The sequence below is a fragment of the Rhinolophus ferrumequinum genome, chromosome 7, assembly GCF_004115265.2.
Source record: "Rhinolophus ferrumequinum isolate MPI-CBG mRhiFer1 chromosome 7, mRhiFer1_v1.p, whole genome shotgun sequence".
NCBI classification, from domain to species: Eukaryota; Metazoa; Chordata; class Mammalia; order Chiroptera; family Rhinolophidae; genus Rhinolophus; species Rhinolophus ferrumequinum.
In genome coordinates this window covers 68,717,776-68,740,976 of record NC_046290.1, presented here as the reverse complement: position 1 = coordinate 68,740,976, position 23,201 = coordinate 68,717,776, and the positions used below count along the sequence as shown (strand labels likewise).

The window sequence follows — 23,201 nt, the reverse complement described above, 5'->3', positions numbered from 1 at the left end:
CTGTAAGAGATGAATATTCCTATGAAAACATGAGAATTTGAGTGAAATTATTCTTTAAAAAGAAAACTTAGTAATCTACACTAATGGATTCATTTGATATGCAATCTGAGACACAGTTTTCCTCTTAGCTATGATCACCTTTTATTGAAGTATTGACCTTATGATTGATACACAGGCAAAACTATCTTTGAATTTTAAAAGAGAGCCTGGTTTTACACATGGATGTAAACTCTTAGGCTGCTTTTTAATTTATATCGGCTACATAACAAAATATCTTTTTAATCTTAATACAATACAACATATTTCCTTTGGTTGAAGACATTGAGTAGGTTTCACGATATCTGTGGTTTGTGTAATTACAAAAGTTGTATATAAAACCCTGTAAATGTGCAAAAACTGCAAAATACACTCTGACAGCTAATGCTCTGAAAACACTTTATTACACAAATTACATTCAGATTCTGAAAATAGTGTTCTAACAGTGTAACCATCTAAAAATAAGACATCCCCAAAACACACCAACTGAAGAAGAAAATTAAAAAAGAATTTAAATAGAGACTTTTTTTTTCTTTCCCTCCTTGCAATATAATGCTAGTGATTTTAAAAAAATAGAAGGAGATTTAGCAGCTTTGTCATCATGTAGCATAGAGTTTCTCTTTACTGCCACAGGCTGAGTATGCTGAACAGGAAAGGCACCAAAGAAAGACACCGGCAATGGAAGCGCTATTGGGAAAAGACTGTGTTCAAGCAGAAAAGGGGGTTATTTACATCTACAGAAAAGTCTCAAAAATGTAAATGAGCAGACCTCCCATCATTAAGTTCGTAGTGTGATGGAAGAAGAGGACTGTTTCTCTATTCTATGTTCATATAAAGACAATGGCACTGCTATGAACTTTTAGGAAACGCCTCAGCTAGAAACAGAAGCCAACTAAACCAAACAAAGAAAAGAAAATGTGTATAATCCCGCATAGAGTAGTACAGTTGACAATTAAATACACAAAACGCTAAACGTGCTAAAGGGAAAGGACTCGGGCATTCTTGGTAAATTTCATCAGCCTAAGCAAAGCCCAGTTTTCAGGAGGAGGAAGTTGTGGGTGCCGGCAGAGGAGCTGAATACTCCTCTTCTGATTCACTTCCATCTTCTTCATCTTTCTCGTGGTCACTTCCCTCGGTGCTAAGGCGGTCGAACCCTTTTCGACTGTAGCCTTTACGACTCGCAAAGAAATTTCCAAGGTTTAAGCCTCCACTTCCCTTTCCTGAAGAAAGCAAACAAGAACATACAATTGAGGTAAAATTTGCACAAATGACTCTCGGTTTCTTAGTAAATTCTTAAATGCTAACCAAAGAAGCTGGGGGTGGGAAAGGGTAGGTATTAGCAAATAAAGAAAAAAAAAGATTGACCTACAGCGATCCTGACCCTACAAAGTCAGAAAGATACTACTTCACACGTTTATTAAAATACGAGAGAAAAAACCGAAACTCCCCAGGATTATGTGTTTCTGCAGGATTATTTCAGATTCAGTTTTCACCTCCTGCTTTTTCTGGGCTCTGGGGAATTGTCATCCCACGAGCAGCTCTTCATTTCAATGACTTTATGAAAAGGTCATCTTCACTGTGCCAAGCCCTGACATGCCGACAGGAGAGACAGAAAATTTACTGGAGACAAGTGAAGTCAGATAAAAGGCAGGCGAAGAGGATTAGTTAATACAGAATGGCAAGGTGGACAAAATGAAACTGGGAAATCTGCCACCAGAGCCACACACGTCGGTTTAGTTTCTGATCTGCATTCTGCATTTGACGCTGAGGGGATGCTATGCTGCACACCAGGAGTGACATTTTCAGAGAGAAAATAAGAGATATCTCCTTGCTTTTAAAAAGACATCAGCTGGTTGACTTTGGACCAAACATGAAGGACTCTACAAAGTCACAGGCATACCTCTAAGTTTTCCCAGCACTCTTCCTGAACTTGCCTCGAGTTTGTGTTCAGAATCTGCTAGAAAAAGATGGCACATTTCAAAACGATTCCCAATCACCCTCCTCAATCCATGGACTCAGCTTTCAATACAAAATTGGGAATTCATAAATGATTAACAAGGCCTGGCTCTTCTCCGTATGCAATTCCAAGGCAAAAAGATAATATATTATTATAATGTACGTAAGGGCCAGAGCTGGGTTAGACTCCTGCCTGTGCCTCTTACTGGCTGTGCTATCTCAATAAATCACTTCGAGCCTCAGTTTTCTCCTCTGAGAAAGGAGGGATCAATGACAATCTCTACCTATCTGTAAGGTTTAGATGGGCTACGGCATGTGACATGCTTAGAACAGTGCCTTGTACATATACAGTAAGCGCTCAAAAATATTCATTTTTATCAGGACAAAATTAAATTACCAATAATTTATAAAAATTTGGGAGTTTTCGTTATTATGATTTAGGAATAATTGTCTTAGGCTTCAGTCTTTCCATGAAGAACAGTATATGTCCTGCTTTGGAAAGCTTTGGATCTGTATATATCATTTCCCCTTTATAACCGTAAGACTTAAGTGAAGGCAAAGGACCTGAAACCCTGACTATTTTTAATCATACAAGGTGAGCCAGAGGCTGTCCATAGGGCTTCTCATCTCCATAAAGGATCAACTTTCTTTCCTAATGGGCTGGCAGAACTCTGCTGGACTTCAGTGTTTCCTTTGCTGTGTACCTCCCTGCCCCCTCTGTCCTGGCTTCCACCACTCCGTTAGGGCTGTGGTCAGGGAAGTGAGGCTCAGGGGTTCTCCTATGACATCTCTAACCAGGAGTGGAGGCAGCATCATGGAGAAAACTTGCAGGCAGATGACAGAGGAGGGCAGAATCGTGGGTGCAGAGAGAACAGACAAGAAGGGCAGAAGAACCTGACAAGACTATTAGAAAGTCAACAAATTAGTCTATAAGTTCTGCAAGGATGCGGGACGGTCCTTAATTGGTTTTGCATCCCCTGAGCCTAGCAAGGTGTCTCGTGTGGAGCTACCATGCAATACGGCATACTGAGTAAATGGAAGGTCCTTTATGAGGGTTACTAAAAACTTCATGGATTGAATAAGATCTATCAAAAACAAATGCTGAAAAAATGTGAGAGGCTGATCTCTATTTAGAATTAAAAATGTGTTAAATTGAACCCTATAAAGCTGAAGTTTCTTTCTAAATAAAACGTGATTGGACAATGGTTCTTGCATTTGTTCGAACTGGGTCTCTGCCTTCCCAACATATTCTTGTGGACTCAGCATTCTGTACCAAGGCCATGTTACACTTGCTTCACAGCAATCAGGAGACCAGATCTTCTTGTCCTCCCACCCCCCGCCCCCATTCCTTCGTCCAGGGTGGGCTGACGACTAACATTCCTGAGACCTACCCCTCCTGATATTCCTGGTAAGTATTTATCACTGCACTTTCCACCCTCAATTATTACTTTTATGTACTATCTATTCTGTGAGCTCCATTTATTTCTCCAGTCCTTTTTCCAACAATTATTTATTGAACTCTGAGTGCCAGGAACTGTTATTTGTGCTGGAGATATATCAGTAAACAAGCAAACATATAAGATTCTTGTTTTTTTGAAGCTACCATCTAACTCCATGAAGACAATGACTAAGTTTATTGATCTTTGCCCCCGCATACCACAGTTCCCTACCCATAACAGGGGTGCAACAGACGTCTCTTTTAGAAAGAGTTAACTGTATTTGTGCAGAGCTTTATTGATTGCAGATGAAAAGTAAAAAAGTCCTAGAAAAATTCCCTTTCATAGCCTATTAAATTGAATCCTCTGGTATTTGTTTCTGTGTCACTGACTCCCTGCCGTGGCCACCTTGGCCTGAAATATGATGAATCAGATGCTGTTTCTTGACCAAATGCTGCCTCCCATCCTGGTCCATGGATTCCTTCCCAGACGTGGCTATAGACTCTTGCCTTAGCACCTGGGGACCCAGCCAAGGGCCTGCTTGTGAGAGGTGAGAATCACAGGTCGGATTATTTATTTCTTTGGATGTCCTAAAAGGAACCCAGCTCAAATCATTATACTATGATAATGATTTGATAAAATACTGACTCCGGTATTGAACTCTGCCTTGTTTGCTTACGGATGGCCTAAATTATGACTGTTTAAAAACTACCAAATTGTTTGTTATAGAAATAGTTGGTTTCCTGAGAATGCTGAGGTTTAAGACAATTATCTTTTTTCACTTCTTATGACTTTTATTTCTTTATTACCAATGGTTATTCCTCATAATCATTGGTAGGATGAACAATAAGCACTTACTTACTAGGTAACAGGTACTGTGATAAATGCTTTATGTACATTATTTCATTTAATCCTTGCAAAATTTGTCTTTTATTCCCACTTTATAAATGAGGAAATTGTTTAGAGAGATTAAGTAACTTGCCCAAGGTCATGCAGCTAAGAGCTAGAGCCAGGACTCGGGGAAATACAACTCCCAAATAACTGACTGCACTATTTTGAGGACTGGACCTGTTTCTAACAGCAAGGATCCCCTCCTTCCTGACTCTTCAGCTAATTTACCCTGACACTACTTATCTATATAGTTTCATATGGAGACATTAATTGGGCTCAAGCCAGTTGCTAAAAGGCAATATTAAAGATTACATTTTAACTATCTAAATTTCTGAGGCTGCACAAATATTTTCTACTGTGACATTAACTACAGACATATTTGGAACATAGACAATATTGTTAAAAAAGGTAATGAGCACTTAAAAAAAAAAAACACTGAAAAAAAAATCACAACCGAACTTTGAGGATAAAAAGGCCAAACATTCTTTCAAAAGTAGGTTCCCAGTTCAAGGGGCTCATTTTACTTGCCTCCAAAGGCCCTTGATTTTTTCCACCGAATAAATATGGCAATGGCCAGCAGGACAACCACCGGAATAACCAGAAGGGTTGTAATGAGAACAACAGGCACTCCGGAGTCTGGCTCTTTGATCAGTTTCTGTTTCTCTTGTATCTTCTGCAATTCTGAGGAGGCGGGATTGTTCTCCATTTTGGTTTCAACAACTGCCTCGGATTCTTCAGAGAGAGAAGAGTTCACAACATTCAACTGACTCAGAGATTCCAAAACCCTCCCACCCGCCCCCTACCCAGTCAAGTCAACAACTGTTTACAAAGAACTTGTTGAGTCCAATCCACATGGGGTTCATCTTTCAATGTCTGAATCCACCAAGCTGGCAGCATGTAATTTGATTAGTAATTTCCACTGAATGGCTTTTCACCTTTAAATTGGTTTTCTTTGGTTCTATAGTTTATTCCCTCTTGAGCTATAATTTCACAAAATTATATCCTCCTTTTGCGTTTTTTCAAAAATAAAATTATCATGCAGCATGGTGTAGGGGACAGAACTGGTTTGCAGACTGGAGTCAAATGAATCTGGGCTCCAGTCCCAGGTCCCTGTGTATCTAGCTGTGTAACTTTGGGCAAGTTACTTAAGTGATCTGGGCTATAGTAACTTCATCTGTAACATTGTGATGATAATGCCTCCTTCATAAAACTACTGATTGTGAATGTTATCAAGAAGGTATTTAATAAGTATTTGTTTCCTTGTAGCTTTAGTTTATGAATCTCTTTCATGTTCAATGAGTTACTGATACATCATATGCATAGTTGCACATATTAACTCTAGGATTACAAACTGGGAAGAGGACTATGTCCTTTTCAAGTTCTTTTCTACAGTTCCCAGCTATCTGTAAGTGCACATGGATGCACTGTACATCCTTTTGCTGTTGATGAAAATAACTTATACAACCATTCGGGGATATGGGCAGGTACGGGGTAGATATCAGGCCTGAAGTACTGTTTGGGAAACTGATGCAATAAAACTATATAAGCTGCTGTAAGGATCGCAATAACTACTGATCAGAAAATGAGGTTGAGCCTTGAGACATTCTTACCCCCAAGAAGTACTTATGTGTTGATATAAAAACCCTAGTGTGCAAAGCCCAGAAGTTACAACTATGTTTGCCAAAATGCTCGTAAGGTTTCTGGAACTTCAATTTCTTGGTGTGCCATGTGCCCTATGATACAGAGTGAATCATATGGCCTCATGGAAATTTTGACAAAATGGCAGGGATAGGTGACTTAACATTATCAGGAAAATCTTTCGTCAATCTTTAATATATATAGACACAGTTTAATAGCTTGCTGGACACTTCTCCAAGGAAGCATTTCTCAAATTCCTTAAGACATTGTAAACACAATTTATGATATACACAAATGGCAGGTTTCAGCTTTTTGTTTCAGTGTTCTGAGCCAGACCCCTTCACAGTCTCAATGATATCTATTGAGCACTAAACGCTGTATCAGGTATTGTTCTCATTTAATCATCACACGAAGCCTATGAGTAAGCACTAGCACTGTCACCATCTTACAGATGGCCTGTCACAGTCCTCATTTCCTTCCCTGTACCATGGTTAAGAGGAGACCATTATTTCTCTTCCTTTTTCAAATGGAGTGGCTCTTGAAACTTCAGCAGGAGAGAAGGAAAGGGATTGGTTCATACGTCTAGATGATTCACATTTAACCTTTCTAATTCTCAGTTTCCAAGAAGAACATCAGTGTAAATTCTCACTTTTCTGAACCACTGTTTTGCCTTTTTCTATACTACTGTAGAAAAGGTATACAAGTTGTTTAATATTTAAACTTATTCTACATTTAAGCAGGAAAATAACAATAGATGATAGGATTGTACAAACAGGCCAAAGATGTAGACTGGTAGTCAAGAACTTACTGTCGTGGAAGAAGGGTTTGTTTCTATTTGAAAGCAACTATAATCAGAGAAGGTACTAGTGTTTTCTACCTGTTATTTAGTAGGTTTACCTATACCTAAGACAATGGCTGTACCAGTTCATATCTAGTTTCTTTTATAAGGCAGAGCTAGCATTGGGCTCCATTAAACAGAAGAGCTATGGATAAAGTAGGTGACAGACTAAAAGAATCAATTTAGCATTCATAGAAAGTGTGCTGAGATGAGGTAATAAACTTGGTAAGATATACACAATGCATTTTAGAAATTCTTGATTTCCACACTTCTTCTGGTACTTTGACTATCAACTACTAAAAATACTTACACGTTCTAACTTTTGGAACCAGCTGAAGTATGTTTAGATTTTAAAAGAGGCTCTACATTTTAAAGAAGGAGGATAAAAATTTAAAAATTTCCAGTCTGAAAAAAAAAAAGCATTTTGCTGCTGTTCTCAGAAGCCTTTTTATAAGTGGAGAAATAAGCCTTAAGCATTAGTTATCTCTTAGGATTCTAATAATTCCATTCAAAAAATAAAGGACAATTAAAATTCTACCACTTTTACACTTTATTCTAAGTTCTTCTATTAAAAACCTCAGAAATTTGGAGTATCCCTGGCAAAGGAGGACTGAAGTAGCTCTAAGATTGGCCAGGACCTGGGGCTTCTGGCAGATAGGGGTTATCTAGTTATAACATTCTTCTGTCATAAAAGATACAAGATGTATTTCATCTAAAACAAAAATATCTTCAAACAAGTTCCTCTGGCATCTCTATGGATACTTGGAAATAAACATAATTTTGATAAGCTGATGCATAAGAATTTTTTTTCCCCTTCTTTAAAGTAATCATGTAGAAAGGGAACCTAGGTGTGTTCCTGTGTGAACTCATGTACAAGCATGTGCATGCCTCTCTCCCCTGGATAGAAGGGGAGAAGCCCAGAGACCATTTGGAAATGGATTAAATGAGACAGGAAAGGAAATGTTCTTAATACAGCAACATAGTGATTACCTCGTTCATCACAGACAGAACTGAAGGCTGAAGGTTTTTAGATGGCATACTAGCAAGCAACCTTTTAGAAGACATGAAAAGTGCATTCAGCCCCAATGAGATAATTTTTTTTTTAATGCACTGTGCTTCCTCTACAATGTGTTCTCCATAAGGCCTAAAATGCTAACTGTACCAGAAAGTTTCTTTTTCTGTTTCTTATTCGTTTCAGGTGTCTTTTGATTTTCTTGAGACCAGTTCACCATCACCATATTTTATAGTCAGGTGAGGGAGGGGTGAAGGCTATGCTTCTGGTGGGATGTTGGCATTCTGTTTAATCCCTGGTAACTTGAAAATTTAAAGCACTTCCTAAGTTTCTTATCATCACAGATTCTCTCATCCCTGCAGCTCCCTGAAAGTACAACACTGGTTCTGAAATTCTGATATTGCTGATCAGTTATATGACCATTTACAGTGGGGACGAGTGTCATCAAAGGTTATTTTGGAAATTGATAATTAACATGTATCTACAGGACTATTAAATCTGGGATGGTGTTTCTCCCTCTGTTTTGCAAGGGGTGGTTTAAATTAAGCTTCCAGATTTTGATAAGAGACAAATTCTTGGAGATCCAGCATGACGTATATTTCTTTTCATAAAAAGACAATAATCTTTACATAAAAAAAAAAAAAAAGGTTGAATGAGAGTTGTACGGGTTCAAAGAAGAATAGAACAACTTTATTTGAGTTTGGATATTCCAAACTATTAAAACAGGACTGTGATGACAAGAGATTTCACTAAAATTTACTATTTGAATTGCTGCATTCTGCCTCAAGGCTGGGAGGATTTCCAGCCAAATGGACTCAGGGGTATGCACCGAGGAGAGAGACATTGACCTATGAGACAGCACTGGCCAGCCAAATGAGGTTAGGGTGGCGGGATTGTTCTCAACAGGCCACCCAGTACAACTAGGGCTTTTTGGTGAGATCTATTTAAACAGAAATGGTTTGAAGCCACTTTGACATCCCAGACATTTGGAATAAACTACAGCCCTCCTCAACCTGTAGTTCTCGGAAGCATTTATGATGAATGAATCGGAGGTCTTTATCTGTCCTCAGTAGTATAATAATAGTAGCGAAGTGCACAGGCTTTGGTATCAAACAGACTTTGGTTAAGACCTGGCTTTATCACTTATTATCACGGTAGGAATTCTCATTCTCCATTCTTTATTTGTAAAACAGGGATAATGACAATTATCACGTGGTTGATGTAAGGATTAAACTTGTTAATTTTTGTATAGCCCATTGTTTGTGCTCCGTAAGTGATAGCTATTATTAGTAATACTCTTTCCCAAGATTTTTATTTTAGGGCAAATAGAACTTATCAATAATTCTATATATAACGATAAAAAATCGGGGACCAGGAACTTCTTCATTACAGGAATGTGGTATGAATGTCATTCACTAGTGTCACCTGGGTAGAATCTCTACAAAGGCCAAACTGTTGCTACTTATTTATTTTAAAATAGCATCTTACCCTTTTCGACCTTGAGCCGGCTATATTTTCTTATCTGCCTACATAAAATCCCTAAACTCACTCTTGGTTCTTGCTTCTTTCGTCTCTTTTCCACCTGCTTTTATGAGAAAGGAAAACAAGTAAGCCTAGGGTTATTCGGAATACCTGGGTGTATTGTTTGTAAAGCAACTAATAAAGGCATCGTTTTGCTACTTAAACATTAGGAGCACCTCTAGTGAATTCTTCACTGTACATAATGATGTGAAAAGCCTGCAGATAGTAGAAAATGTACAAATATAAACTGATCCTAGGTAAGAGAGAAAATAATTTGACTGGGATTCCATATGAACCAAGTGCTTGCTAAATCCCTGGTTACCAATGGCTAAACCCCATTCCCCCATTCCTGATAATATATACCAATGATATACTTATTTGTATATATGTATATGTATGTACACACACACACACACACACACACACACACACACACACTTCTTATGAGCTATAAGTCTCTTGAACTCCGGCAGTTTCATTTCCCTTAAACCTGCTACAGTGCCTTATGCATAGATGGACCTCAGTAAATGTTAGGGGCTGAATGGTAAACTAAGATAAGAGTTAAGGGAGCAGCTAATCTTTTCAGGCCCTTGTAATGTTAACTCACCAAAGATGTTTTTCACTCCTTTAGATTAGAGCCCCTTAAGAAAAGGCCGTTTCCAGTACACTGAACAGTATTTTTCTGCTTGCCCGAGGTTAACGTACTTATGAAAGTTAGTAACTTACTTTTTTTCCTCTGCGTGTTTCTGGCCCATTCATTATAGATTGTTTTACATCCCCAATCACTTTCCATCACTGAAATCAGTGAATTTGAGCTCATTATTACTACTCCATTTATCCGAAAAAGCAGTGGCAACATGCAGGTTTAAAGGCTCAGATAGCAGAAGTTTATCAGATTATATTTTCAGCTTGACATTTTTTTAAGTGCAATCAAGAGCTATAAGATAATTCAACACAAATAGCCTCAGGTTTTACAGTCTTAAGAGGAACCTGACCAACCTTTGATTTCCTGGGCCTCAATGCCAGCCTTTTTAACTGATCGATGTTCCATTTCTGTAACACAGCACAGTAAAGACAGACAGAATCAGAATCTCCAAAAAGAACATTTGAAAACTGAATTTTGATATTCACTTTACTCAGTAGAAAACATTTCCTTAATTCATCAAAGGCATCATCATATTAGAAAAAAGTTTAATACAAACCACTCATTAGGTGCCAGGTCCATGGATCCTGGTTAAAATCTCCCAGGAAAAGCTGAAATAATATTTTTAAGGTCTTCATACTAAAAATGAGATTTACCTTATAGAGTTCATAATACTGTTTTATTTCTGAAATATCAAGTTGTTCTGTTTTCATGTGGACATCTTAGAGCTAAATAGTTCTACCATGTGCGATTGCTAGTCTTCTAGCTGGCATACTATGCAGAGGGCTTTTCTATTTCTAAGCTGAAAGTTATACTGCAGTGCTTCTCAATCAGGGGATGAATCAAAACCACTTTGGAAGCCTTTCCAAAATACACATATTATCATTCGTCTTTCTATTGATCTTGAGTAGGGTCTGGCCATGTGTATTTTGAAAATCCTCCCCAGGTGACTTGGATATACATCTCTGTTGAATACCAACCACTAGGGTGGTATAAAGAGCCTAAGACTGAAATCTTAAGGAGTTCAAGTATCATATTCCTATCTGCAAAAATGAAGATATTGGCTCGATTTCTGAAGTCTTTTCAGTCTTGAAAGCTATTTCTTTTTTTCATTCTGAGAAGCCTGGGTTTAGTCAAGCAATTGGGAATCATCCATCTATCTTTGCTTTCCTGTCTGCCCACACCTTCTGGTTCCTCTTTGGGGAGGTGGGTGGTGGGAGAGCCACAGTTGCAAGGGGGATGTGAAGCTATTGCTGGACTGGAACGGGCACCTCTGTGCACGCAACCCTAACTGGGTCCTTATTACAAAAACAGCAAAAATTACTCAAAGGATAATTCTGAAGACAGCAGTTATCAAATTTACTTGTGCTCCAAGACCTATACAGTATCTGATTTCTTCGTTATAATTTGTATTTTTTTCCTTGTTATGATCTGCATTTTTTCCTTGTTACAGTATTTACTATCTTCTTCAAGCTCACATGTCCTTAGTGTTTCTCTAAAACTGCCTGCTGCAGCTCCTGATACTTCAACGTGATCATTCTCAATTCTTTTCCTTAACCTCGTCTTCTCCTATCATTTGGATCCTGCCATATTTTAAAAGCAGCTCTGGACATGGAGGTTTGTGTTCTATTAAGCATTAAGTGCTCTTTAATTTAGAAAACTTATGTTTTTCAGTCTGACATCAGAGATAGGTTATTGTACATTTTAAGAATCAGAAATGATGTAATTAGAAATTATTAGAATGATGCAATTAGAGAAGCCCCAAACTAGCCAGCTTGATCATGATAGAGAAACTCTTCTGTCCCCATACATAGTTTTGAGTTATATGAAAATATAGTAGTTCAGTATTTGGCATAAGCTGAAGCCTAAAGGAAAAATGCAGAGTACCTCCTGTTTGGGATAATGTGTGTCTGACACAGATGCTGGCATTCACAGATACTCAGCAGCTACTGAGAGCTGAAGAGCCACATGGGAGGGGATGTCTGTGTGGAAACTAGTCAGCCCCTCTGCCTTGCCAAAGCCATCTCCTCCCCCTGGAACTGAGTTGGAATTAAGATTGGCTTCCAATACAGCAGACATCACTTCAGGCATAAATAATTTCTTGTGAAATATCTGTGGAAACAAAGGGATGACTGCCAGCACACAAAAAAAAAAAAAAAAAAAAAAAAAAGTCTCTCTCCACTTTAAAAACAACAAAAAAAATTAATTTAATGCCTGAAACAAATACCAAACAGTCTTTCAACAACTACTAATTATACCTTGATTTCCCACTCCTAGCAATAAAAAAGAGAAGGAAATGCAATTTTTTCACATGCTTTTAAGCAATATGGCTGAGGAAAACTGTGGACCACAAGACTGTAAAACCGTACTTTCAGCTGAGGTGAACTTCCACACCGTGTTGGTGTGAGCATCTCCGACGTACACAGTCCCATCTGCAGAGGCAGTGATGTCATGAGGCATGTCAAAGTGCTGCCAAGACAAGAAGCACAGGTTAGAGTGCTGAGCCTATACTTGAACTTTTCATAAAAGGGCAGAACAACAGAGCAAAGCACACCACAAAACAAAAAGCATATTACTATAACCCCCCAAAAAAAACCAAAAAACAATAATTCTCATCAAAACAACTCTAGGCTAAAAGAGTCATTCATTCATTCATTCATTCATTCATTCATTCATTCATTCATTCTCAGGGCACTGACTCTGCCAGGCATAATTCTATGCATTGGGAGATGCTAAGGGACCCTCACCACTGACTTACAAGTCTTTTACAATGTGAACATTTACAAGTAGATTATCTTTTCACAGTGTTCTCTCAGTGTTGTATTATCTACCTATTTATTTTGCCTTCATGTTTCCTCTACATTTTCATCACCATCAAATTTGCCTGTTTTAATCTATATAAAGTCAAAAAGACCAGGTATTAATTTTGGTTATTATCCCCATCAAGCTATCATGTGCTACCTTAAAAACTGTTTATACGTTATTGATAAGAGGAGTCATTTCAAAGATTCAGAGTGTTCAGATTATTTCTGAAATACACTCTACGAGATATGCAACGTGAGGTGTTATACTCTGAAGCCCAGCGTTTTCAATATTATCAACCTGCAAAGGAAACTCACTGAATATTACCTCCAAGTACTTCCTCAGCTTTTGTATATACTTAAATACTCGGTGTCTCACTGTGTCTTTCTTCATGACATATTTCCATTTCAAGTCATTGTCATCTCAGTTCAAGGACACAGAGAAAGGGGAGCACTTCAGGTGACTCATGAAGCTAGTTCCTGGAAAAGCAACCTTAAAATGGTGCGTTGCTGCCATTCCCAGCTGTCTACTGAAGTCTCCAAAGGTGCCACGTGTCTGCCAGCTGGCAGGACATGAATGATGCTTTTGCCTCTGAGGCCAGCAGGCCTGCCGGAGTACACCGTTCTCAAAAATATGACCAAGGGAATATGAACAGGAGTATTATCCTGACTGTGGCCTTATCAGCCAGCATCTGTCCACTCTGGTTTGCTGAGTACAAAAGGTACTCACGAAACAATCTGAGGTGCTTGGCTCACTTTAGGAGGGCTGCAATACGTGCTTTGGAGATACTATTGTGCTTTAAAATCAGGAACAATTTGTCACGTGAAAAGAAAAATGAGACAGCAGTGACAGGGAAGCTTGTTCCTTCATACCATCAAGTGAGCTGTGACAAATGTGCACGAGAAGGACAGAGAGCCAGAAATCAAAATGTTGCCTTGCTGAAATCTTGCAAGCCTGTCATTAAATGTTCATCTTTATTTGGGGTTCAGCTAACGGGTGGCAACCCACTGTCCAATTAGAGGCAGTTCCTCTTCTATACCAAAATATGTTTTTGAAAACTGCTTTGCAAAATACATAGTTGTAAAGTGCTTCATATCTTCCAATAGGAAAAATATTACAGTAGGTGGCAGAATAAAGGTCGGAGGGGAATGTGGGAACCATTCATCTGTAAATTGCAATGTGCCATCAGTTCAAGGATCCAATAACAATAAACCTCTAGCTGTGATTCTCAAACTGATCCAGGGAGCCAAGGATTCTATTGAAAATACTTTGGGGCCATTAGAGGGATTGAGAGGAGGCTTAGTGCATGGGACTTTGAGACCTCTATTCTTACTGAAATATGGGGCACTCAACTGTAATCTTTTTAATCAACTATTCTATTGCTCTGTGTCATTTGAAAGGGAAAATTATGTTGTAAGCTTTAGGATTTCAGAGTTGAATGGACTTTAAACATCTTCTAATATAGGCTTTGTAAACTCTTCTTTTGAAGTACCTCCCCCTAGTACAATAAAATAGACAAGAGAGAAGAATGACAGCATCCTTCTGAGCCATCTGGTAACATAGCCGGGGGCAACCTGCCCTCACAATCTGATATTTTGTCTTAAAAATTCATAAGGAATTTATGTTCTCCATATCATAACTTGTTTCCTTTAATACAAAATAACGTTCAAACTTACTTAATATTAAGTAAAACAGTTCTCTAAGAAGTTGCAGCAAGTTTCTGTTGTGGCTTAAAAAACTTAAAGTATCCCTTGGCATATCAATGTGTACATCAGGGGATTCAAATGTTAAACACATTTTAGAGTCACAAAGACCTGGGTTTGAGATCCAGGTGTGCTATTTACTAGCTTTGGATAAGTAATTTAACTTAGGTGAACCTTTCTGCTCATATATTGTTAAATATTGTAATTTTAATCTCTATCATTAGGCTTGGAGAAATAACATGAATCTGGACTCACTTAGTTTTTTGACTTTTTTTATTTTGTTTTGTTTTGGTATAGAGGGGCGGAGATCATTTTCTTCCTTTCCCACATGAGCTGCCTTGCAGAGAGAAAACCAAAAATGCCAGCCTGAAGGGTGTGTGTGAAAGTAGATGATAAAGACCTTTCATGTGATTATGGGGGAGAAGAACCTGGGGGACAACCATGTGCCTTTTGACCTCATAGTTTTTAGACACCTTTTGATAGAGCTATCAATATTGTCCTGCTGTCTCAGCTTCCTTGCATAGACATAAAGATGAATATCATACATTCAAGAATACATTTCTAAAGAATGTAATGAATGTAAAGAATGTAGTGACTAGGTACAGAGGTGCAGACACGTTATGTAAAACTTGATTTTTGACTTGAAAGAAGAAGCTCTTCTTATATAGGAGTCGATATACCATATTATTTCCTTCACCCAAACTTAATCTTTGTGATGATAATCTAATTAAATGAAAATTCTGAGAGATTCATAAACTGATTTCAGTTTACTGAGTCAACAGAGAACAAATTTCAATGTTCTGCTGTAATATCAAGTGTTGTTTATTGAAGGGAAAAGCAAATTTCACCTTGGGGTTAGACTCTCTTTTCAAATCGGCTGTGTTGACCCGTATATTGTGACTCATTCATCACCAAATGTCTGATGAATGCTGATGTACAGGCACAATGCTTTCTGAAATTTTATTTCACATTTTTACGAAAGTAAGTCTCATTTCGCATCTAGCCTTTTGCTTAGCACTTAGTTTTAAGAGTTAATATCCTGGTTGACAAAGTACATTATAATTAAACAATAACCAAGGCATACACTACACTAATATAAAGTGAAGATGTGAAAGTTAAGCATTTTGCTTTCTTTACCAGTAGATGTGAGGTAGTTAGCTCCAAGGGGCAAAACAACGAAGGTCAGATAATTAATAACAAATCTGAAACTCCACTTAAGTAAAATGTACATTATCAACGTAATGAATTCCTTTCTGAAGGGCTACTATGATTGGATATTTGATTGCTTATTGCTTTTCAGGTGAAATACTTCTGTGAAAAGTCTTATTCCTATATATGAATAAAACCCCCAAAAGGGAACTTATACTGCAATCTTTAGTTCAGATTCAGTTTCCTTTAACTCAGATCTTGTAATTTTTGCTAAAACTCCATTTGAGGGAGAGGTTGTGTCCTGTTTTGTTCAACATCAATCCTTAGTATCTAGCATAATGCTCGACACAGAGCAGGTACTTAAAAATATCTTGAAAATAAACTCTCATAAACCCCAGAGTAGCTGTCAGTATTCTAACAGACACATTTCTAAAATATTGAGGCATCTTAAAGTTCATTTAATTTAGCAAATTTGGTATCTTACAGAATGCTATAAGAGTTATGAGTATGGAGATACAGTTTGTCCAGTAGCTTATGACAGTTGCATTCTGATCCAAGTAAAGCCAATACATCTTTATATATTTTGAAAAATAACTCTCATTTACAGCATTTTAGCAAGCTAAATTTTCTAAAATTGAGGTACCACAAGCACATTCAGTCAGTGTATGTGAACACTCTGATTATTTTGGTAATCATATTGCAAGAAAGTAAATTGAAGAGATACAGGGCTATACGCACAGTGGACCATAATCACTGTATTTGTAAAAGGCACTGTTAAAATAAACAGTGGTACAGCATTTGTGAAGTCTAAACTAGCCTTTAGTTTCTTAACCTAAATAAAGTCTTTAAGACTTGAATAAGTTCCAGGAAGGGCTATTTTCAAGTCTGGTTACTCATTGTAGTCATAGCATCAAAAATGCAAACAAGATTTCTGTTGGATCTAAGAGAACTACAAAATCCAGTTTAACATATTGTGGTATCTTTTCTACTAGGATGAAACCAGAAAAGACATTTATTATTATTATTATTATTATTATTATTATTATTATTTATTCTAACTACAATAAATTTAAACCTGCCATTTATGTAAAGTCTACTAAGACCCTTAGAACTGCACTCTGTGTTCATTTGCATCTGAATAAATTGATAGGAACAGAGGGCATTTATTCTAAATAAAACATTGTAATAGAATACTGCCATCAACCTAAAAAAGTTATCACATCTCCTTAAAATTTTTACAAGATTCTTTAAGTACAAACTGAATGCCACGGTTCGTATTTTAGTTTTCTCTCATGACAACAGGCATTGCATGTGAATACCTTGCGCACTGGCTTGAAGATGTCGATAATTTCCCCATTGGAAAAGTTCATCACAAATCCTTGTACAGGTTCTTGGTCCCCAAAGTAAGGCTTCCCATTCACCGCAAAGAGCAAACCTATGACGTGATATTCAGTTAACATTTCTTTAAAATATGGATATGACGCCTTCAAATACATGCATGTACCTTACAGAAACAACAAATACAGGGTCGATCTGGTCCCTACCATTGGTAACAAAAGTAGAAAATAAAACACCTAGCACATATCTCCTTCTGAGTAACAAGATTAGGGGCAAAAAGGTTAGGAGACGAACCTCTTTGTAATAGGAAAACCAGAAAATGCTAGGCCTGTTCCACGTAGGAAGCCAATAGAAATCAGGAATATGTAGATATAGATATATAGATAACAGGAAAATGTAAATACAAACATATATATAGTATATATCCCAGGCATCTTAAATAGGTACTGGGAAGAGCCAGGTTATATAAGCAAATCATTTGGGGGTGCCAGATCTTTTAAAAAATTATATAATATCTGCTATAATGAAGAGGAGACTCAGCTAAAAATATGCTAGGAGATATGTCAGCAAAAATATTACTAAGGATAATGTCTGAGAGTTTACTGTCTATGTTTTCTTTTAGGAGTTTTGTGGTTTCAGGTCTTATATTTAAGTCTTTAATCTATTTTGAGTTTATTCTTGTATATGGAGTAAGAAGGTGGTCCAGTTTCATTTTTTTTTTTTTGCATGTGTCTGTTGTTTTCCCAGCACCATTTATTGAATAGACTGTCTTCACCCCAATGTATATTCTTGCTTCCTTTGTCACAGATTAAATGACAATATACATAGTCATGGATTTATTTCTGGGCTCTCTATTCTGTTCCATTGATCTATGTGTCTGTTTTTATGCCAGTACCATGCTGTTTTGAGTACGATGGCCTTGTAATATAGTTTGACATCAGGACGCATGATACCTCCAGCTCTGTTCTTTCTCAAGATTGCCATGGTTATTTAGGGTTTTTTACAGTTCCATAAAAATTTTAGGATTATTTTTTCTAGTTCTGTGAAAAATGCCATGGGTATTTTGATAGGGATTGCACTGAATCTACAGATTGCTTTGGGTAGTATGGACATTTTAACTATATTAACTCTTCCTATCCATGAGCATGATATATGCTTCCATTTATTTGTATCTTCTTTAATTTTTCGCTTCAATGTCTTATAATTTTCTAAGTACAGGTCTTTTACTTCCTTGGTTAAATTTATTCCTAGGTATTTTATTAAGTCTTTGATGCAATTGTAAATGGATTGTTTTCTTAATTTCTCTTTCTGATAGTTTATTATTAGTGTATAAAAATGCAACTGATTTCTGAATATTAATTTTGTATCCTGCTACTTTTACTGAATTCATTTATCAGTCCTAATAGTTTTTTGTGTGAAATCTTTAGGGTTCTTTCTATATAGTGTCATGCCATCTGGAAATAATGACAGTTTTACTTCTTCCTGTCCAATTTTCATGCCTTTTATTTATTTTCTTTCTTGTTTGATTGTTGTGGCTAGGACTTCCAGTACTATGTTGAATAAAAGTGATGAAAGTGGACAACCTTGTCTATTCCTGATCTTAAGGAGAATGCTTTTAGCTTTCCCCCACTGAGTATGATGTGAACTGTGGGTTTGTTATATATGATCTTTACTATGGTGAGATATATTCCCTCAATTCCCACTTTGCTGAGAGTTTTTATCATAAATGGATGCTGGATTTTATCAAACACATTTTCTGCATCAGTTGATATAATCATGTGATTTTTATTTTTCATTTTGTTTATGTGGTGTATCACATTAATTGGTTTGCAGACACTGAACCAGCCTTGCATACCAGGAATGAATCCCACTTGATCGTGGTGTATGATCTTTTTAATGTTTTACGGAATTTGCTTTGCTAATTTTGTGGAGGATTATTTCATCTATGTTAATGAGGAACATCGGCCTATCATTTTCTTTTTCTTAAATGTCTTTCTCTGGTTTTGGAATCTGGGTAAAGGTGGACTTGCAGAATGAGCTCGGGAGTCTCACCTCCTCTTGAATTTTTTGGAATAGTCTGAGGGAAAGAGATGTTAATTCTGTTATTCATTGAATGTTTGGTAAAATTCACCTGTGAAGCCATCTGGTCCAGAACTTTTGTTTGTTGGGAGCTTGTTGAGTACCGATTTGATTTCATTAGTAGTAATCAGGTCGGTTCAGATTTTTTGTTTCTTCTTAATACAACCTTGGAAGATTGTGCTTCTAGCAATGCTTCTAGGGATTTATCCATTTCTTCCAGATTGTCCAATTTGTTGGAGTATAATTGCTCATAGTATTTTCTTAATTTTTTTGTATTTCTGTGGTATTTGTTGTCACTTCTCTTTCATTTCTGATTTTATTTATTTGGGTCCTCTCTCTTTTTTTCTTTATTAATCTATTTTAAGGTTTATCAATTTTGTTTGTCTTTTCAAAGAACTAGCTCTTGGTTTCATTGATTTTGGTATTGCTTTTTTCACCTCTATTTCGTTTATTTCTGCTCTGATTATTATTTTCTTCCTTCTACTCACTTTGGGCTTTATTTGTTGTTCTTTTCCCACTTTCCTTAGGCGCAAAGTTAGATTGTTTATTTGAGATTTTTCTTGTGTGTCAAGGTAGGCCTGCATTGCTGTGAGTTTCCCTCTTAGGACTGCTTTTGCTTTTTTATGTCCTAAATGACCCATAGAATTTGGGTCATTTTGTTTTCATTTTCATTTGTTTCATGGTATCTTTCGATTTCTTCCTTGACCTCATTGTTAACCCCTTCACTGTTCAGTAGCATGTTATTTAGCCTCCATGTATTTGTGTGTTTTGCTGTGTTTTTTTTTTTTATAATTGATTTCTAGTTTCATACCGTTGTGGTCAGAGAAAACACTTGATACGATTTCAGTCTTCTTAATTATTGAGACTTGTTTTGTGGCCTAACATGTAGTCTATCTTGCAAAATATTCCATGCACACTTGAAAAGATTGCATATTCTGCTGCTTTTGGGTGAAATACCCTAAAAATATCAATTAAATACACGTGGTCTAGTGTGTCATTTAAGGTCACTGTTTCATTGTTGATTTTCTGTCTGGAAGATCTGTCCATTGGAGTCAATGGGGTGCTAAAGTCCACTACTATAATTGTGTTACTGGCGATCTCTCTCTTAATGTCACTCAATACTAGTTTTATATAGTTAGATGCTCCTATGTTGGGTGCATAGATGTCTATTAGGGTTATAGCCTCTTGTTTTGGGTTATATCCTCAAGTATTGCTACCCCAGTTTTTTTTTTTTTTTGGTTTCCATTTGTGTAAAAGATCTTTTTTCATCCATTTCCTTACAATCTGTGTGTGTCTTGTGATCTGAGGTGGGTCTCTTGTAGACAGCATGTGTATGGGTCTAGTTGTAATTTTAACGTGATCCTGGGAGGCATCAGGCATAGCGTTTACCTATTCTGCCATCTTTGGGAACAATTTTTTAACCGATTACAACAGTTGTTAAATCTTTGAGTTCTTCATTATTTCCATACAAGGAATAGTAACCTTTGAGTTGAAACTGATTTACAATGAGCCAACAGTTGTAAAATTATTTTAAGATCTGATATATAAGACATCTTTAATCCCTTAACAGGAAAAAAAATATATAAAAAGAGCATGTTAAGACAAATAATTTTTAAGGATACAGTATGACAAAACACACAAAAGTAAATTAAGATGAAAGTACCTGATACATAGGAAATTGCAAACACATTTCTTCCAAATGATGCATGCTTAATCTCTTGCACAAATTCTTTGGTGTCAGTTTTAAAACACTGGATCCGACCATTTTCCCTATCTGCCACACATAATTGATCCAAATGAGGCACAAGGGCCAAACTGTGAGGAATACTGAACTGGCCTGGTTTAGGATTCCTCCCTGAAGACTCTGAAAACAAGGAGAAAGCTCAGATACATAATTTGTAACATCCAAAAGTCTGACTCTAAAGTTTTCGAATTTTCCAAATTCATGATAGTAAACTATTAAATATCTAGAAACGGGGCGGGGGGGGGGGAGAAGTAAAGCATTTTATCAGTTTATTCCATTAATACCTCTTACCCACAAAAACCCATTGCAGATTTTCTGCCCATTTGGACAAAATTCTTTTTTCTCTATAAGATGTGTGTGTGTGTGTGTGTGTGTGTACAAGCCAATTGGACGTATACAGATGCCTTGTTTTCCCCAATGCAGATGGTAATTACATCTTAAAGGATGTAAAGGGCAGCCAATCTCCTATTCCTAGTGATATTGGCTAAAAATTACAATTAGACATCAAGCATATAATTAAGTACCTTCTCCCCACTGTGTGATGAAATTTCCACTTGGTGAAAACTGCATAATACGACTGTTGCAGTAGCCATCTGATACAAAGATGGTTCCAGTGTCCGGATCCACAGCCACATCGGTGGGTTGACAGAAGTGATTCTGGTCACTGCCTGGTTGCATGCTCCTTCCCAGGATTAATAGAGGGCCTTCTTTACTGTTTGGATCCAGTTTGAACACCTTTTTAAAAAAGAACAAAAGCCTTATCCACTTTGCATGGTTATTATTGATACACACCCATAAGGCTAAGACCACCTGCACAGCAAATTAGAGTGTAAGCTGCTAGAGACTTATTTAAAAGAAGATACATTTTAGAACTGGATGGGACTCTAGAAATCATCTGGTCTGATTCTTTCATTTGATAAATGAGGACTATAGAGATTAAGTGATCTGCTCAAGGTCATCCAGGTAATTAGTGGTGAATGGGGACTAACACATGATGATGTCCTGTTCCATCCACACCTGCACTTCTTTTTTATCTTTCCTTAGCTAACAGTACAATGCTCTCCAGACAATACCTGAGCAATAAGTATTTACTAAGATTATGTTTGAAGACCCTTGTAGATATGTCTTGAGTTCTAGCTTCTTTTTTTCCCCCTAGTGTTTCTAGTTCTTTGCTATCTACTCATAAAACAGGTATCAAACCTAAGTTTATCTTTTGAGGGAAAGTCCTTGTGACTCTTTTGTGACTGAAAAATACAACTTCTTTTAAAAAGGACAAAAATTTGATGTTTTATACATAAACATGTATGTACCAAAGGGCTTGCCTCAATTTATCAAAGATTAAAGTAGCTTAGGAAAGAAAACATAAAACACAAGTGATGAAATAGAACTAAGACCTGGGGACAGAGGAAAGAAAAGGAAATGTGTAAAACCGAGAAGGAAGTTGACCCCATGTTCCTGCCAGTTCATCTGAGAAAGGTGACTTGATCATTTACATATTAGCTTTTCCTAGCGCTGATTTCTAAGATAAAAATGTTGGATGTGGCTGTTCCTTTCTCTTGGTATAAACTTACTGGTCACAGAAAAAGACCCAGATAACGCCCAAGCATTGTGAAAGCATAACTTCATTAACTTGTATTTAAATAACTGCCAAATGGAAGATTACCTGATGCAGAGCCACGTCTGTGACCCAGTAATTCCCATCTTTATCTACACTCAAGCCATGTGGCAAGTAAAACCTGCAAAATAAAAATAATTGTCTTAAATATATTTATTCCTGAAGCACACGTGAGAGGATTTTTTTTGCTAATTATCCTGTAATGGCAATATAAATTTATAAATTGATAAATGTATACCTGCATTACTGTAGAAAAGATGAAAATGAATTGTTAAATGAAAATACCTGTTATAATAGAGAACTCCTTGTGACAAATCTTTTTTTTTTAATTCGTTTATTGGGGTGACAATTGTTAGTAAAGTTACATAGACAAATCTTAATCAGTATTTAATCATTTAAAAATCTATATATATAGACTTCATATAAATTACAAATATTTATTATAAACTATGGTATATTAAACATAAATAACATCAATTTAAAAATAAGTTCTAAGATCATAAAAATGAACATCTTAGAAATGTGTATAAACAAGTTTGCTTAGAGAAATACAAATGGATTTCTATAGCTTGAATTGTTTACATGTACTGCGAGGTAATATAATCCTGTATTAATATAAAATATCAATTACATGACTCAAAAGCTTTAAGAAAGCCTTCTATAGACAGTAATACCCAAAGCAAAGAACTTTCAGCAGACACGGGCTGTGCTTATCTAAGCGCAGTGAAGTGGTATGCTGGATAATCATTAGGGAAGGTTAATCTATTTAACAAATCAATTGGGGTGATCTGGGTAAGAGA

At 36.8% G+C, this 23,201-nt stretch overlaps 1 protein-coding gene across 19 annotated transcripts in view; it reads right to left on the bottom strand.

Annotated features, from left to right (window-relative positions):
* Positions 1-418: 418 nt before the first annotated feature.
* PAM (peptidylglycine alpha-amidating monooxygenase) overlaps positions 419-23,201 on the bottom strand; it is a 147,522-nt gene continuing 124,739 nt past the window's right edge. For 4 of the 19 annotated variants that reach the window (XM_033110106.1, XM_033110094.1, XM_033110092.1 and 1 more), the window contains 9 exons: positions 22,450-22,522; positions 21,311-21,521; positions 20,706-20,906; positions 16,945-17,060; positions 12,341-12,440; positions 10,328-10,381; positions 4,848-5,051; positions 1,937-1,993; positions 419-1,256 (listed from right to left, as the gene is read on the bottom strand). In XM_033110106.1, coding sequence (XP_032965997.1) covers positions 1,075-1,256; positions 1,937-1,993; positions 4,848-5,051; positions 10,328-10,381; positions 12,341-12,440; positions 16,945-17,060; positions 20,706-20,906; positions 21,311-21,521; positions 22,450-22,522 — 1,198 coding nt within the window. In that variant the 3' untranslated portion in view covers positions 419-1,074. The remainder of the gene's footprint in view (positions 1,257-1,936; positions 1,994-4,847; positions 5,052-10,327; positions 10,382-12,340; positions 12,441-16,944; positions 17,061-20,705; positions 20,907-21,310; positions 21,522-22,449; positions 22,523-23,201) is intronic. The other 15 variants (XM_033110095.1, XM_033110107.1, XM_033110093.1 and 12 more) reach the window with 5 other exon arrangements.